The sequence below is a fragment of the Saccopteryx leptura genome, chromosome 10 (genome assembly GCF_036850995.1).
Source record: "Saccopteryx leptura isolate mSacLep1 chromosome 10, mSacLep1_pri_phased_curated, whole genome shotgun sequence".
NCBI lineage: Eukaryota > Metazoa > Chordata > Mammalia > Chiroptera > Emballonuridae > Saccopteryx > Saccopteryx leptura.
This window is the reverse complement of record NC_089512.1, coordinates 53,421,011-53,439,669: the sequence shown is the minus strand read 5'-3', so window position 1 is coordinate 53,439,669 and position 18,659 is coordinate 53,421,011. Positions and strand designations below refer to the sequence as shown.

The 18,659-nt window shown below is 40.2% G+C and overlaps 1 protein-coding gene across 3 annotated transcripts in view; it reads left to right on the top strand.

The window, feature by feature from the left end:
* GRM7 (glutamate metabotropic receptor 7) overlaps nt 1-18,659 on the top strand; it is a 966,696-nt gene that overhangs the window by 658,078 nt on the left and 289,959 nt on the right. For all 3 annotated transcript variants that reach the window (XM_066351400.1, XM_066351399.1, XM_066351398.1), the window contains exon 7: nt 9,558-9,697. In XM_066351400.1, coding sequence (XP_066207497.1) covers nt 9,558-9,697 — 140 coding nt within the window. The remainder of the gene's footprint in view (nt 1-9,557; nt 9,698-18,659) is intronic.

Genomic DNA, 18,659 nt, shown 5'->3' with positions numbered 1-18,659 from the left:
ACCGCCTGTTTCCAGGCTTTAGCCCCTCCCCCGCAGAAGGAGCCTGCTCCGGGTTAGCTGTAAACCTGGGCTCAGCAGGCCAGGTGGGGCTGCGTGCTAGTGCTCAGTCATGGGACTCAGCCTGTTCTGGGCTTTCTCCCCACCCCTGCGGGAGAAGCCGGCTCATGCCTTGGGCCACAGCCTCATTTCTTGCTGCCAGACAAGGCTGCATGCCCAGGTGCGTGCCCTTGCTCAGTGCCAAATTTCTGCCCCTTCCAGGGCTTCCCCCCTTCGCCCGCAGGCAGGATTGCAAACTGGCCTGCAGCTGGGCCTGACCACTTTTCTGCTTCCCCTCAAATCCCGCTGGGCAAGACTAAGCTCACTCCCAGGCCTCAGGGCCTCATTCGTGGCCCGGAAGCTTCTGCCATTGCCAACGGATCCATGCTTCCACGTTCCGCTGCCACCTGCCCTCCAGTGAGCCCTCAGCCATGTGGGTGGGGTCACTGCTAGTCAGACCCTAACAGTCCATACTGTAGTGCGGAAAGCTCCCTCCTTCTAAGTGACTCTGCTCTGAGTGCCACGGGAAAGCTTGTTTGGCTGCTTCCCTTTGCTGGTATTGCTGGTTCCAGAAGAAATATTTGCTTTAGATTTGGGGTGTGACTCAGCACCGAGATTAGGGTGGCTGTCCCTCATAGTGTTTCTCCCTTTGCCTCCTAGATTACACTCTCTTCCCACTGCTCTGGTCCTCTCCTCTCTCCCACCCCCAGAGTCCTGGGTGGGTGGTTGTGAGAGAGGTTTTCTGCGCAGTCCCTTTAAGAAGAATCCTGGGTCTGAGAAATTTGTCTCTTTCACACAGCTAAATACTGTCCATATGCCTCTTGTAGGCTCTGGGGATGTAGGCTGGAGCTTTGTTCCTGGGGCTCAGGACCCTCCCCTCTCTGCTAAACTCACTTCCCGCCATGCAAGTCTCTCCCGGCTGTGGTTCGCTCCAGGGAGCTGAGCAACCCTCCGCATTTCCACTTTTCCTACCAGTCTCAGTGTGGCTTCTTCAGTGTTCCTTGGTTAAAGAGTCCTCTTAGTTTAGTCCAAAGTTGGCTTTTCCAGATGATGGTTCTTCAAATTAAGTTGTAATCCACTTTGGTTCTGGGAGGTGGAAGTTGGTACGTCCACCTACTCCATCGCCATCTTGCCGCTTCCCTCAAGGTGCTTCTGACACTGTCTTGCCCAGCCTCCGTGCTCACTCAGGCTCTGTAGGCATCCCAAGCCCTTGCCCTCCAATTTACATGCAGCTTTCTAGACTCATCATGGAGTCTGCAGATGAGTTTTAAATAATATTATTATCAGTATTAATTTACTGGCTTGGATATTATATTAAGGTTAAGGAAAATCTTCTTGTTTCTCTACTTATAAGTAACAATCCATCTAAATCCACAATATTATCTTCATCTTCCAGGAGTGATCTAATATTTGGATGATGAAGAACCACTCCCAATTTGGGGATCAACAGTTTTTTAGTTATGAAGACAAAATGACTTAAATATAGAAAGTTTTTTTTATCTATAAATGATCTTTTTGTAGTTTCTTCTTGATTTTATAGAATCTCCTAAAATATCAATTTCCCCAGAACCAAACACATATGAATTTTTCAAACACATCATCATATATCAAACACTGAATTGCATTAGTTGAGGTCAATTTCTGGGCTTTGTGTTCTGGTTCATAAATAAGCATAATCATTCTTACATGCATGACAAAATAATCATTTTGAGAAGATTCTTGGTTAATTCCTCCCACATGCTTTTTCTGATGTGCCTGTAGACTCATTTTGTCCAAACAGTCTTGTCCAGTGGTAGTCAACCTGGTCCCTACAGCCCACTAGTGGGCATTCTAGCTTTCATGGTGGGCGGTAGCGAAGCAACCAAAGTATAAATAAAAAGATTTAACTATAGTAAGTTGTTTTATAAAGATTTATTCTGCCAAACTTAGCAAAAATCTGACATAAAGTACTGGTAAGTAATTATTATTATATGCTTTAACTTGCTATAACTCTGCTTTATAAATTTTATAAAGTAAAGTTACTTCCCTACTTTATAAATAAACATCATTACTGTGGAACCGGTGGGTGGTTAGAAAATTTTACTACTAACAGAGATACAAGAGTGGGCGGTAGGTATAAAAAGCTTGACTACCCCTGGTCTTGTCCATTGATGAGCTGGAGTTGCTGAACTTCTGACAAGAAATAAGGCCTGTGTTTACCAAAAGACCATGACATGCCAGAAACTGTACTATATACCTGGGTTGGCTTATTTAATATAATACCAGTATGGTGGCCCTGGCCAAGCGGCTCAGTTGGTAGAACAATGTCCTGATACACCAAGGTTGTGGGTTTCATCCCTGGTTAGGGCACATACAATAATCAACCAATGGATACATATATAGGTGGAATAAGTAATTGATGTCTATGTCTCTGTCTGTTTGTCTCTCCCTCCCTCTATCTCTCTCTCTCCCTTTATCTCCTTTCCTCTCTCTCTCCAAAATAAATGAATAATTTTTTAAAATCACTGTTTAAAACACCAATATGGTATAAATACTATTATTTCAAAGACAAGGAGACTTTTTTAAAACAAGGTGAGGAAACTGACTCACAGAGAGTTAAAAACCATGATATTCAAACCACACATCTAGGTAGAGATAATGCTATACTTGGTACCTCAGGCACCTAACTCCACAGGCTGCCCCTTTACGTGTCTGAGAGGAAGGGCTACCACTTCCTGATCACTTCATTCCTGCTTCTTCATCCTAGAATGCACTGTGGCCTGTATCCTACCTATGTAATCAATCTTGGTCAACATAGTCACCTTTTCCCTGAGGATGTTTTCCTTTCATATGAACAGCCAGGAGAATTCTGGCTCCTCAGGCACTGTGACATTTGTTGATGGTGGGGCTCAACACTTTTATAAAACTCAGAACCTGTGCTAAATTTAATTAGTAGATTCCATGTCACTTGAAGTGACCAACTGTTAGTGAAAAGAAACTTCACATTTTTCACTCATTTAATTATTTGATTTTTATATAAAGAACTTAAATACTGAAGAGGAGAAAATATTTGTCCAAGACTTCACAGCCAGCAAATGACAGAGACAGATTTAGAAACCAAATCTCTTTCTATAGTAAGTCTGTTGTGAAGAATTTAGTCTTTCTTCAGCGTGTTTTAGTAGGATGTTGATTTTTTTATCTTATTTTTATTAATTTTAATGCAGTATATAGATGCTAAAATCCTCAACAAAATATTAGCAAACTGGATCCAACAATATATGGAAAAAATCATACACCATGATCAAGTGGGATTTATTCTGGGGAGGCAAGGCTGGTATAATATTCGCAAATCTATCAATGTTATACATCACATAAACAAAAGGAAGGAGAAAAACCACATGATAATTTCAATAGATGCAGTAGGATGTTGATTTTTTTTTTGGGGGGGGGTTGCAGTAAACCTAATTGTTCTCTTCTGTTACTTGAATGCAAAATTTTCTGTACCCCTAGGAGTTTTGTTCAGACCACTAGAGTACAGTTTAATAACTCTGACCTTCACATTTACCAGAGCATCAATTTAGGAAATGATAATAGAATGCCCTGAAAGTATTGCTACAGCTTCACCAGTACTTATCCTCCTCTTATGCATCAAGAAAAAAGATGACTAATTTTGTCTTCATCACTTCTAGCCATGTTTTTCTCTGCATCCCAAATCAATGCAATGACTTGAGTCTAAATTTGATTTAGTTATATCTACATTGGCCCATCTAACCAGATGTCAATACTTGTAGATGTAAATTTAACAAATTTGTTGCCTTGGATATAAAATCTTTAGAGAATTGCTATATAATGTCCTATTTAATCTGAGGTGTGTGTACCTAGATTTACTAGTTTCCAGACGACAAATCAGGTTGCCATATGTTTTGTAAAGATGCATATATCATGTGTGTATTTTTAAGCATGAAGTTGGCTTTCCTTCATATAGAGGTGAGATCGATGTTCCTTCTCCTTGAAGTGAGCCTATGACTACTGCAGAACTGACACTATTTGATTTCTCAGGCATATACATTAATAGGGTTTCTGCCTCATTTTCTTGGAACATTTGTATTGCAAACACAGCTACCATGTTGAGAGGAAGCCAAGAAGCCAAATAGATAGGTCACATGTGGGTGTTCTGACCACAGCCCCAGTGAAGGTCCCAGCTGACAGCTGGCATTCACTGTGAGGCACGTGAGTTTCAAGCTGCCCAGCTGACAAGAGTGTACCAGAGAGGTGCTGTCCCTAAGCCTTGCCCAAATTGCAAAATGCAGGTTGTCATTGATTAGAGTGCAAAGTTGTCGGGTAGTTTGCTGAGTGGCACCAGAGAAGTGGAACACAAATCAGTGCAGCATTTCTATGATCTGTACATGGGGTAGTGAGCTGCGAGGAGGGGGCTTGTGAATACACCAATGTGGAAGACTGGTCATCTGAGCAATCTAGATCCAGTATCCTTCACTATCCTGGCAGGAAGGACTTCATTCAGACACTCTGGTCCAGTCAGGAGATTTCAGACTTGCATACATCCTGTCATCCACCCTCTCGATATCCTCTCTTGTCAAGTGGCCCTGTTTCCCTTACCTCTGTGCACCTGCATCCCAGCCCTGATACCTGTAGACATTTCTGCAGGTGATCAGTTCTCCTTTGATTACTTCTTCCTCTTCTCTGGACTGCTTTGATTCTTTTTTTTAAAAAAAAATATAGAATTGGACAAAAGTAGGTTTATACTTATAAGTTTGTGAAACAAACTTTATTCTTATATTATTATTTATTTGTTGTATGATGTAAACCTAACTTTCCCCAGCCCTGTATAGACTTAATTGAATATAGCCCCCTTTTTTCTCTTTCAAAAAATTCAGAGAGAGTGTTAAAAATGTGTTGTGGGGAAAAACACCTGGAATTAATAACCCATTTGCTTTATAGAATTCATCAAAAGGGTCAAAGCTACACAATACGCTGTTAGAAGTCATCACTTAGACAAAGTATTCAGCAGCTCTTCTGACTTAATTTTTTAAAGCATGAATTCAATGAGAATGGAAAGGACATGTCTGGATTAATTTCTCCTAACAAACATTGTAAGAAAGGAGACAGGTAGCTGGTGGGTCCCATTCAGAAGAGAGTCTTTGGAGCCCCGGGCCTCCAATATTCTTCTTTTCTCCTCTCACACACTATGAAAAGTTCAACTCATATTATTTAATGACTGGAAGCTGTAAAATTTCAGCAAAGCATAACATAAATCCTAGTATCCAATGTGAAAGAAAAGAAAGGTGAGTATCTGAATATTAATGTCTTCTTGCAAAATGATAGGATTAGTTTCTTGTTAATAACATGTAAAATACAGATTTTGTTTGTCCTTATATACTTGGATGGCTTGCTGAAAGTAGAAAGGATAAAGCTTCAGTCTAGCTCACCAAGGCCTCAGGTTTCATCCCCCGTCAGGCCACCCATGAGAAGCAACCAATAAATGCACAATTTAATGGCACAACTAAGTGGAACAACGGGCTGATGCTACTCTCTCCCTCCCTCTCCCTTTTTCTCCCTCCCTCTCCCTTGCTTTTCTTTACTCTTCCTCTCTTATTCCTTCCTCTTCCTCTTCCCTTCTCTCCACCCTGTTCTCTCCTCCTCCTCCTCCCCCCTCACCCCTCTCTCCTCTACCCTCTTCATCTCTCCCTCTCCCACCCTTCCCTCCCCTTTTCTCTTCTCTCTCTCTCTCTCTCTCTCAAATCAGTGGAGAAATTTTTAAAAAATGGAAACTTCTTTTTGTTAACTTTCTCTCTCTCTCTACTGGAAAGATCTCCTATTAATTCCTATAGAGATAAGTTTTCAGGGATACTATTGTGATCAAGCAAGTGCATTTGTGGGCTGTGGGATAGCATCTAGGTACAATGTAGAAGAAACAAATGACATGGTGCTTTGGCCACACAGACTCACTAATTCAAGCTGGTGAGGTCAAACCTACATTGCTCATAGATTAGTTCCCATTCTCAGAGTGGGCTCTAGCCTGATGTTTCGAAAACAAACAAACAAAATGCCTATACTGATGGAGAAATTGAAATTAGATAACCCATCATGAGTCAACTTTCGTGCATTGGGAAGTCTGGATACCTGAAGGCATGTGTTCTGGTCCTGAGATATCAGCAAATGAAACAATGATTTTTTAAAAAACTATAAAAAATAACTATAAAATATCATTACAATCTGTTGAGTACTCATTATGTAAAAGGCATGAAACTAAGCACCTTATATATATATTCAAATTAAATATATATAATTATATTTAATCTTTACACTATGAGAGAAATATAGTGACAATCAGATGTAGAGGGTGATTGAATAATTTAATAAAGGCCATTTACTAAACACTATTCTAGTTTAATTAGCTGACATAAATTTATATCAACTCAATAAATTTAATTAAAAATGATAAAGTCCTGGCCAGATAGCTCAGGTGGTTGTAATGTCATCCTGGTATGCAAAGGTTGCAGGCTCAATCCCCGGTCAGGGTATATACAGGAACAGATTGATGTTTCTGTCTCTTTCTCTTTCCCTTCTTATCTCTGTCTTAAATAATAAAAATTGGGTTGTTTGTCTATAAAATTTAAAAGAAAATGGTAAAAAAAAAAAGCATTTATCTAAGAAAAAAAAAGGTAATTAGCTGATTGGCCCTGGGGCAAGTGACTTTCCCTCTCTGAACCTAGGCACTATATCTATGAATCAGAAGTTCAGTGTTGTGTGTCCTCCCAGCTCCATAGCAGTTTGCTATTGCTACCACAGAAAGGAGCCATAAATTGAATAGCTTGAACACATACCTTTTTATAACAATGTAGTTGGGAGGAAAGCCTGACAGCTCTCTCTGGCTTTCCTAAAGGTGCAGGCAGGGCCGCCTCTTTCTGGAGCCCCTTGGGAAGAATTGCCTCTACTAATTTCAGGAGGCCACCTGCATCCTTTATCTTTGATCACTTCCTGTATCACTCTAACTTCTTGTTTCCATCCTTGTTTCCCCTCCTTCCTCCGTTGACTCCTGCTGTGTCTCACTTATGAGAATCATTCTGATTATATTCGCCCTGCCTACATTATCCAGGATAACCACCCCCATCATGATCCTTAACTTAATCACTGCAAAATTCCCTTTGCCCTGTATGGTAACATTCACAGGTTCTGGATATTAATTAGGACATGGACCTCTCTGGGAGCCATTTTTCAGCATACCACAACTCTGATTTGTTATTATTATTTTTCCTAATTTTAACTCCAGAAGTGTCCTGAAGTCCGGTGCCTGACAGTGGTAAGGAGGAGTGGAATTCTTTATCTGCCTCTCCATTCTGCCTGGGAAAGCTGGACACCCCTTCCCAGTGGGGGTCACTTTCAGCACAGGATTGAAACTTTATATGCTTCTTGCTCCTCTTATTGGACCCTTTTTCTGATGATTTTTTTCGGTTGAGTGATCATTGGTCCCCTTACCCCATCTTGCCTGATTCTTTTTAAAAAATTATTTTTTTCATTTATTGATTTTAGAGAGAAAGGAAAGGATGAGAGAAGAGAGGGAAAGGTTGGGAAACACTGATTTGTTGTTCCACTTACTTATGAATTCATTGGTTGAGTTTTGTACGTGCCCTGACTGGGGATTGAACCGGCAACCTTGCTGTATCAGATAGCACTCTAAATAACTGAGCTACCAGTCAGGGCTTGCCAGCTTCTTAAGCACTGGCATTTTTTCCTACTGTTTTAACTATACTCTCTGTCTAGTTAACATGCTTTTGTTTTCCTTTCATCCACATCATTACCGTAAATGCCACATTGGCCCAAATTCTGCAGAAGCTAATGACTTTGCTAACCAGATGCAGAGCTCTGCCACCATTAGTCTTAAATTTATAATCAGAATTCACACATGCTTCATCCTCCTCTTTCAAAATAGCAGAATGAGCCCTAGATGATTGGCTCAGTGGTAGAGCGTCGGCCTGGCGTGCAGGAGTCCTGGGTTCGATTCCCGGCCAGGGCACACAGGAGAAGCGCCTATCTGCTTCTCCACCCCTCCCCTTCTCCTTCCTCTCTGTCTCTCTCTTCCCCTCCCGCAGCTGAGACTCCATTGGAGCAAAGTTGGCCTCTGCCTCAGGCACTAGAATGGCTCTGGTTGCAGTGGAGCAACACCCCAGATGGGCAGAGCATCGCCCCCTGGTGGGCATGCCGGGTGGATCCCGGTCGGGCGTATGCGGGAGTCTGTCTGACTGCCTCCCGTTTCCAACTTCAGAAAAATACAAAAAAAAAAAAAAAAAAAAAGCAGAATGAACTTCTGTTCTCAGTGATTCTGTTTCAGCTTGTATCTGTAAACTTCCTTGTGGAAGACAGAAAATAGACCATTGTTTTTTTACAAGGAATATTGATCCAGTGTTAACCTGAAGGCAGAGCAGATATTAGTTACAGTTCCTGAGACCAGTGATAGCTATCCTGTTTCCAAGGGATCCAAGGGACAGAAACTACTCAGTTACCAAACTTTCAGTGATTCTTCTGTAACTGTTGCTGGAACTAACCAAAGCTCACTCAGTAGTTTTTATTCTCTATATGTGGTTTGCCAGTTGCTCCATGGAGTTAATACTAAAAGACTTTTCATTCATATCCAACTTTCAAAAAATATATAACCTTTTTATTCTTTCTCTATTTTTCTAAATTACTCTTAATAAATTTATTATCTTTTTAAAATGACTTCACTGTCTAAATCTGCCAAAATAATTGGTTTCCTCTTAAGATGAACGTTTTAAAGATAAGAGATCCAAATGGGAGATTGAAATGAAAAACTAGTATTTATTAAACACATGCCAAGTACACTGGTAAGCATTTTAAACTGTTTATCATACAAAGTAATTTAGAAATATTCAGTATCCAAGTACCAATAAATGAACTGTTTTGCTTGTTTGCTTACATGTATTTTTAAATTCTCTGGCAGTGCCTCTTTTTAAGTTTATGTGTTTATTTATTATTTTATAAATAGTTATTTACTGGCCACAAATTCAGTGGGTGAAAACTAAAATAATAATAAAAATAATAGTAATAAAATGAAGATTGGGAAATAATCCATTTACTTTTACTCTTCACAATAAACTTACTAGAATAAAATATTGAGAAATACTGAGAAATAGAACTGTTCAAAAGAGGTACACATTGTCCTCCCACCTCCTATATGTAGCCTCTGTAGGCCACAGTGATGACTTTTCCATGAGTTCTAGGGATCATTTTGGAAAACCTATTAAACAATGGGGTTATGTACTAGCTATCTTGTTTGTTAGCAGATCTCTGGACTATCACGGTGGCATAAGAGATAAGAGGAATCTTGCCCTTTCTGATTATGGTGGGCAAGACAAAAACAAGGCCATTCTGCCATCATGTCTGGAACTGGACAGAAGCAAGGATGCTCTGCAATCACAAAAATAACTAAAATTTCCATTTATTGATTTAGCCTGCCTAACTGCTAGCTGACAACCTAAAATCTATTGTTTTCCTGTCTTCCTCAGGTAGTGCTGGCACCCCGGTCATGTTTAACAAGAATGGAGATGCACCTGGGCGATACGACATCTTTCAGTACCAGACGACGAACACCACGAATCCTGGTTACCGTCTGATTGGACAGTGGACTGATGAACTTCAGCTCAATGTGAGTTCTGCTTTTTCCTCTTCCTTTGCTTGTGCGATGAATGAACAGGCTTTTAATTTGCTCAATAAGCACATGGTTTTGTTTGCTTATGCATACATGAGTGGATTATAGGACTGATAATGTAACAGTGATACTGATTGTGTTCATGATGATAAAGATGATAGGAAATGTGTGTTGGGTTTATACTACACATTATACTAGCACCTATGTGAATTATTTCATTTAATCTGAGGCTTGGATTGCTTAACCAACAAGTTACTAGTGAATAATAGTTTCCCAAGATCCTTCTATTGGTCATATCTTCCTCCCTCCCTCCCCCACTCCCTTCCTCCCTTATTTAGTGATGTATTTTTTTCTTTTAATGCATTTTAGTGAGTCACTTTGTTTTATATCAAGATTCTCTGAGTAATTGCAGCTTTAGCCATTTCTATAACCTCTTCCTTTTTCTGTAAAATGTGACCTTGAGTAAGCAGCCACCTCTTGTGCAAGGTTATGTCAAAGTCCACCTGGCAGAGGCCAGCAGAAGCTCATTTGTAGTCAAACACTGTTAGGTTTATTTAACTCGCTAAATAAAGGACAAGCTTCTGCCAGCATAACTCTGGGGTCTTCAGGAAGAAGGAGGTGGAATGGGACTTATTGTGAGCTTTGGGCTGAGACAAGTGATTTAAGCAGGTTTGGGGAAGCTGGTGCTCACTTTAGTATGGATTCTCTTAGGAAGTAGAAATAATTTGGTAATGGTATGTCTTGTTTTTCTCCAGAATATGGGAGGGTGAAATTTAAGTCAGCATTGTCATTAACAGAGAACCGCTAGGCACTTGGGTGAACTGAAAAAGGGAAATTTTAGTTATTTTTGTGATTGCAGAGCATCCTTGCTTCTGTCCAGTTTCAGACATGAGGGCAGAATGCCTTGTTTTTGTCTTGCCCACCATAATATGGAAGTGGCCTTGTCTGATTTTCATTTATATTCTGCCAAAGTACTTTATGTTCTGTCTGAATTAGCCTGCCTATCTGCTAGCTGACAACTGCATTTTTCTTTCTTAATGTTTTAAGTTGAACATTCAACAAGTGTGCTTTTAATACTGCTTTCAACGCCCTGTTTGGAAATATGGTTAGTTTTAAATGAATATACCGTGTTTCCTAGGGAATGAAGAACACAGGCTGGAGCAGCTCCACCTAGGCTGGGCAAGCACCCAGAGTGCAGCACACCGTGCGTCCCCTACATTTCCTCTCCTCCCAGGACAGGGATGAATAGGCTAGGCCCTAGCCTGATGGCTGGCTGGAGTTCTGGAGCCTGCGGGTAGGGCAGAAGTTGGAGAAGTAAGTGTGCTACATGGCCTCTCCTGTTGAGATTCATTGAACAGGGTTGTCCTTCAACAGATTCTGTAGCAGGTCCCTCCTGGTGGCCTTGAGTTTGGGGAAGACAGTCATCAGGGATGTTGTGACTGGGTACATCAGGCAGGGCTTCCTAGGTCCATAAATATACCTCAAAATCATAGTATGTAGAAACACAATTTCCTTTTGTCCAATAGTGCTCTGCATTACTCTGGGCCCTCTAGAGAAACAGGATGGAGGGATGGATGAATGAATGGATGGATGGATGGGTGGATGGAGATAGATAGATAGATAATTAGTAATTGGCTCACATTGTTATGGTAGCTGAGAATTCCCAAGATGTGCAGTAGGCAAGCTGGAAACCCAGGGAAGCCAATGGTGTAAGTTCTAGTCGGAGCCCAAAGGCAGGAGAAGACTGATGTTCAAGCTCAAAAATAAAGAGGAAGACAGGTTTTTCTCTGAGAGTCCTTTCGTTCTCTTCAGGTTTTCAGTGGAGCCCACCCACACTGGGAGAGCAACCTACTTTACTCAGTTTATCAATGAAAATGTTCCTCTCATCCAGAGACACTCTCACAGACATACATTCCCAGAGTAGCTTTGACCAAATATCTGGGCATCCCACTTCCTAGTTAGCTGATGCATATCAGGACCCATCACAGTCCCTATCCCATTAATTTCTTCTAATATCTCTCCCAAAGCTAGAAATTATGTCTTTCTCAGTAGCTTTATCAGTCTACACCTTACCATGTGCTATGGAAATTACTGGGAGCAAGGATTCTTGAGAGTGGAATACAGAATTGGGGGACAATGGGATTTGGGCCATAGTTTCTAAGAGTGATGGATTGTGTGTAAGGGGGGCAGGGGATTGGTGAAGTCACCACAAGCCAATTACTTCATTGGCACATCATATCCCTGGCTCTGCTTGTGCCTGTCCGGTTCTCCCTGTCCTGGGGTCCATCATCCAGGTGAGCTGACACAAAGGTTGGATCCAAAGGACTGTGATCAGGGTCCAGGAGTGGATGGAGCCAGACAGCAGATGCCAGCCAATGCTGAAGGCCAAAACCAAACAAGAAGCCCAGAGTACCCTGAACTCGAGGCACTTTATCCAAGCAAAAAGAGAAAGGCTAAATAAACAAATAAATAAACAACCAAACCTGATAGGTAAGCCCAAGGGGTGGTCAGCAAAAGCACAATCAGGTATCACCTGGTGGACGTACCCAAAGTGCTTTCTTACTGGGAGCTGCCTGCGTGGTGCCTGGATGCTGGGCCAGGACTAAAGGCGAGACCCGAGGTCTGGGGCAACAGTGGACGTGCTCAGGACATTGTAAGACGCACGCAATTAAATAATACATTGATATTTTCTAGTACAATCCTTGTACCAGTGGTAAATTTCTGAAATGTGTAATTTGTTCATATGCACAAGAATTTTCAACCAATTCTCCCCCCAACTTCAGACATTGCCCGGGAGTTCTAAAGCAAGCCATTTTGAAGAACCAGCATCAAGACTGGTCTTATTTTCTGTGTTTGTTTTGTTTATTACCCTGCATGAGAATTGTATCTGACTAGCAGTTAAACAAGTTTGTGTTTGTGTTTCTTCGCTGTTGTTGTTAAAAGAAGTACTTCTCATGTGATAAGCATTGTGAGAGGCAGTGGGTGAACAAGGGAGAACAAAACAGATGTGGTCCCTGTTCTTGCATATTTGATGATCAAGTTTGGAGTTAGGTGGTAAACACATAACCAGATGTGTGTGTGTGGCAATTTCAAAGTGTAATAAGAGACATGGGGGGGGGGAGTACAATGGAGCTGTAGGGGGACCTACTGGGTACAAAGCTGGCAATGTGAGAAATGGGGGGTCCACCCACAGGTCAGAGGCTGACGGGGGATAGTGGCATCACTAGGGGAGAGCAGGAGGAATCGGAGCAAAGGGTAAGACCCAGAGCACTTGGTCCTTTGTGGGCCATGATAAATAGTGTTAAATTATATTCCGAGTGCTTTAAAAAGTCACTGGAAGTATAAAGCAAGGGAGTGACTAGATGAACTTTAGGAATAAAAATTACTCTGATGGCTGGGAAGGTAATGAGTTGGAAGGAGCCAGAGTGGGAGTAGAAAGACCAGATAAAGAGTCTGCTATCCTCATCGAGGTAATACAGGTGGCTCAGCGAAGCGTGCTCAGTCTTTAGTATGGGCCCCAGCTGAGGGTTTGGGAAACCAGACTGTGGGCCTCACTCCAGAGCCTCTGATTCTGAAGAGCTGGGAGTGGAAAGAAGAATCCCAATTTCGTTTTCTTAAATCTATGAGAGCCAAGATAAAATGTGTATATGTCTGTAGCTCAGAAAAGAGTTTTGGAATATAGTTTTTTTGTTAGTTTGTTTTTTAATGAAATTGTTAACCTATAAATGGCTTTAAATCCATTAGAGAGAGAGAAGAGACTAGCAAAGAACCCATGGTCTTGAAAGCCTCATAGAATATGATAGTTTCATTCTGGCTACTCTAAATACTACCCAATTTGAAACATTCTGTTTAAGCTGCCTGGCAAGTGGAGCTGACCATGTACTTTGGATTTTGTTTTTGCTTGTGGAAGCTGATATGGGATATATGCTTGACTGGCATTCAGTGGGAGCATTTCTGACTCTGTTTTGTCGTGCTGAGATGGTATGTTAGAAAGAGCAGACAGAAGACTTGTATCCTCAAGTGGATGCAGCAGTTTATGCTTGGTATTGCATGGGAAGCAAAGGTATGAATGACTGAGCCATGAACAGGGTTTAGGTCTGTGAGAGTCTGGGTTCATTGGACCCTAATAGCCACTGAGATAATAAATAGGCCTTGATAGGAGGCCACCCTGTTGATGTGTTTTATGGGCCCTTTAGGATATTAAATTGAATTTGAATCAGAAAGAAAAGACAAAAGAGGAGGTAAATACAGTACCCAGAGGACACTACACTCCCTCACCTGGAGAGCCTGGACCACGGCCCAGGTAGCTTATCCAGTGGTTGATATCCATGCAACATCACCTGCTCATGATGTTTCTTTTGTTCTAAATATTCTGATTTAGTTAAAAGTTCTATGAGAGTGAAATTTGAGCAAACTGAGTTTTGTAGGTTTGCTTTCTCCTCATCAACAGAACAAAACAAAGCATTTCAAGTAACAAGTGTACTTCTCCTCATTTACAAAGACTTGAGGGTATACTTCCAAACCCTAGTGATGTCATCTCTAGCAAATGAAAATTTCAGGAGAACTTTCTCAGTGGTCAATAATTGCAAATGAGTTTGTTAGCCCAGAAATCAGAGTTTGAGTCTCATAATCCCAGCACTGCAGACCAGACAGCTCTGCTGTTCCATATCTTTTTCCCTGGAATGTTGTTGTCCAGGAGTGCGTGGTCACATTGTGCCACAGTGCACACTCATGGCCAGGGGAGCTTGGCCCTGTCACCTCTGTAGCCCAAGAGATTTGTGGCTAGGATATTTCTGCGAGAACAGGAATTCATAGGGAGGAAATGATAAAGTGCAAAGCGATTTACTCTCCCAGTTGCAACCCTTACACAAATAACCCTCATTTATTTTCTCAGATTTGTATTCTACCTGGAGAGCATCCATGAAACATTATTTGTGGTGGAGAAGCAGGAGAAGGGATAATGCAACACATAGGCATTGCTTATCTGTGGAATGTCAAGCAGGATGATAGCGAATGGTGGTGCTAGGATAAACGAGGCCAGGTCCACAGACTAGAAGAAGGGCTCTATCATAGATATATTGCTTTTAAAGAGCTTCTACAGGTACTGATTTAGGGAAAGCTACCACAAAGTTATATTTGAACTGGACTTTGAAAAATAAGTAATAGTTCCCAAGGTGGAGAAGAGGAAAGGAAAAGAAATTCTTTAAAATGAACAATGCAGTGCTATTTAAAAATTGGGACAGTGAAATATGTTGGAAAAAAAGGCAAGAAGTGAAATGTGGGTGCTTTAAAAAATTCTAAACTTTATGATGTGAAATAAACTCTATATGGATTATGCGCGTTAGACACAAGGGTTAGTTTTGTAATTTTTTCTTTCTTTTTTTTTTTTGCAATTAATAAGAAATTTAGATATGCCCCAAATGTTAATATTTCAGATAACCTAAATTCTCTAAAATACCAAAATGTTTAAGTTAAAAAAAAGAAAAACTATTCTTACTGTACTATTCTACAGTGAATTTTACAGTCTCTTAAAATGAAGAGTCTGAATGAATAGTACTTAACCTTGACCTTAATCATTCTGTAGGACAGTTCAACCTGTGCTGTTTTGAGGTATGTGGGGCTCATTAGCTTTTTCTGTGATTCTCTGTTAAACTTTCTTTCCACCTAGAGACTGCTGGAAGAAGATGCTATGTTTTAGTCATTGTTTTATATACCTGTTAACACAGTACCTAGCACACAATAAGGTTTTTTTTATATATATATATATATAAAGCCATATAAAATGAACATGAATTCTTTTTCATGATGGGCATTGCCTCCAGTGAGCAGCCACTCTTCTTTCTTCTGGAAGAGCATCTGAATTGCCTTTTAGCCATGTGCTTTGCCCAACATAGTGCCCAAGTGCAGGTGCAGGACCTGATTCAACCTAAGCCAATCACCTTGGCCACAGTGCTGAGTCTGACTGTCAAACCAAGGCTGTCCAATCAGGATGAACCATCGATGTCTGGTCTGCTGGCTAATCCAGGACTGTATTGTACTTTTGTTGGAAGTTGGTTTGTCCCTAGGAGCCACGTGGGGCCATTTGGAGGCCACAGTGGATGAGCTTATGGGAAAAGTAGTCAAAACTTGAGAAAAACTAGATCTAAGTCATATCATTTCAGCCTAGAACACCCTTACTGTAAGCCATTTATATGTTCACTGGATTGTTTCATTATCAATAAATGAATGCAAGTTCAGTTACATATTCTTTATTTACAGTTGCATTCACAGTAGCAATCAAAAATGAAAAGAAAATGTTTTTAATATGCCCAAATGGAAAAGAGAAAAATGCCAGCCTACCCTCCATAAGCAGATTTTTAAAAATATTTTTATTAAACTGCAGTGATTAAAATTTTATTTGAGAAATGATTTTATTAAATCTTAAATCTTTCACATTCACAGGCATTTAAAGACATAAAAAGTTAGGTTGATTGCCAAAATCATTGTTTAATCAAATTATATATCCCAAAATCAACACTTATATCTAGCTATAAAATTACTAATTATTCTATTGTTTCATTATTGCAACAGTAGAAATAATTTAATATGAACACACTCATAATGTACAGTGTGTTGCGTGAGCTAGGGGGAAATGGATAGCCGTAATCAAAGCAGTGCTGACAAAGAGAAATCTGTCAATTGTCAAAATCTAGTACTTTTCCAGCTTCTCTTTAAGGCTTCTGTAATTATTATTATTATTTTTTAAATTTATTCTTTTTAGAGGAGAGAGATAGAGAGAAAGAAAGGGGGGAGGAGCAGGAAGCATCAACTCCCATATGTGCCTTGACCAGGCAAGCCCAGGGTTTTGAAATGGCGACCTCAGCATTCCAGGTCGACGCTTTACCCACTGTGCCACCACAGGTCAGGCTCTTTGAGGCTTCTTTAACTGACTTACCTTATTGTTCATCATAATAAATGGCTCTTATCATCTCATTTATATCTTTGTTGTTAGTGATTAGGGATACAGACTCTGAAGCTTACCTGATTAAGTGAACGGAGTCTCAGAGTCACCACCTATTTGCTGTGAAGTGGATTACAATAGTACCAAGTTTGTATGGGCATTGTTAGAATCAAATGTAGTACTATATGTAATGTACTTACAACAGCACTTGGTACCTAGAAACCATTCAGTAGATGTTAGTCACAACAGTAATTATTTAATATCCTTAGCTTATTACATCATCCAGACTGCTCAAAATGTCAGTTTCTAGTCTTTAGCTAAGCTTATTTTTCTTTATACCCCAGCAACTAGCATAATGGTTTGAATATAAAAAATGGCTTGTTTTATATTAATTAGATGAGATGAACAAACAATTGGATAAAGTATAAAAAAAGAATGAAGAGTTAAAACAGCAAAGGATTTAGGATCAAGCGAATCTGGTTTATAATCACGGTACTGCCCAGTTACCAGATCTGTGGACCAGGACAAGAAAGGCCTCTCAGAGAAGATGCCTTTGAACTTGTAACCATAGTGACAAGCGTTATTTCCATTTATCAGCATCTTTGAATCTGTGATATTTTACAAAGGGTGTTTACAAATTCATAACAGTAAACACAGTTTCCCAATTGTCAGCCAACTTGAGATGAGAAATCCCAACTGAAAACAGACAGCAGTATGTTTAAAAAGTTAATTACTCACCAATATTTTAAGAATCAAGAGATTTCAAAATTACATTTTGGCTTCTTTTAAATGTCGGAAGATCTAACAATAATGATATTACAACGAGCTGGATCTAGGTAGCAGCTTCAGACAGGGAAGCTGTGTTCTCCAAGTTACCACAAGCCACACAACTCCGCACTGCCTGATACCCAGTCTTCCCCTTACTCCGATAGGCATTTTTGCCACTCTAATCTGGCTGTACAGTAAATACTAATTTACTTCTGCTAATTTGGTTTGAGCACATGCTTAAATTTATGGTCTCTAGAATTTGGTTTTTAAAAATCAACAATAGTGTATCAGTGGTGTTAATAACCCAAAACACCCGTGAGTACGTAATAGACTTTAACGGGTCAATAAAGCCTTGGAAAAGACAATGTTTTTGTTTGGAAAGATGTACTTGTACATATTCAGAAACATCTTGAAAATGAAAGAAAAGGAGATCACCCTTGTGTTGTAAGTGTTTCCTTCTGTAATCAGTTATTTATAACTGTTTTATGAATGTCTGGAAGATTAACAGTATTTATAATGATCAGTATGGCTCCATAAGCATGGACATTAGAGAAGCCCAAATCCTCATGATTTTCTGATTGCATTGTAGGCATTCAGGCAAATCACTGAGTGTCTATTAATATACAACTACTTTTTGAAGGGAAATTGTTGTGTTTCATTACTGTTTGTGTTTGAGGCTAAAGAAAAATACATCTGAAAGAGGAGATAAGCAGAAAGATGAGCTAGAGAGCTCAGCCTGTCAGAACAGGAACTCTCACCAGCGCTTGCCTGTCCAACACTGTAAAAAGAAGGACGTGAGCTTATGTACCCTCTGCCTCACTTTTTGCCCTGGGAAGCCAGAAGTGTTCTAGAATGACTTCTGTTAAAATTAAAATATAGGAATTTGATTTGAACTGTTTTTTAAAAAAATGAGAGATAGTTTTATCAAGTGGGACAGTATCAGAAGGCCCAAGCTGAGTGCTGCCTTTGCCACCTGAATGACAGTTCCCATATGTATTTAAAATATGGTCAGGTCAAGCAACACAGCTATTTCACAAGGACACATTAAGAATGCATTGCAGTCATTTCTCTGATACAAGAAAGTATATGAGATATGTGGTCATGTTTCTTTTATTAGTTTTCTATTGCTGTGATAAAATCAGGTGGCTTAAAACAACACAAATTCCTTATCTTACATTCTGTAGGTCAGAAGTCCAACACGGGTCTCATGGGGCTAAAACCAAGGCGTCCCCATGGCTGTGCTTCTTTCTG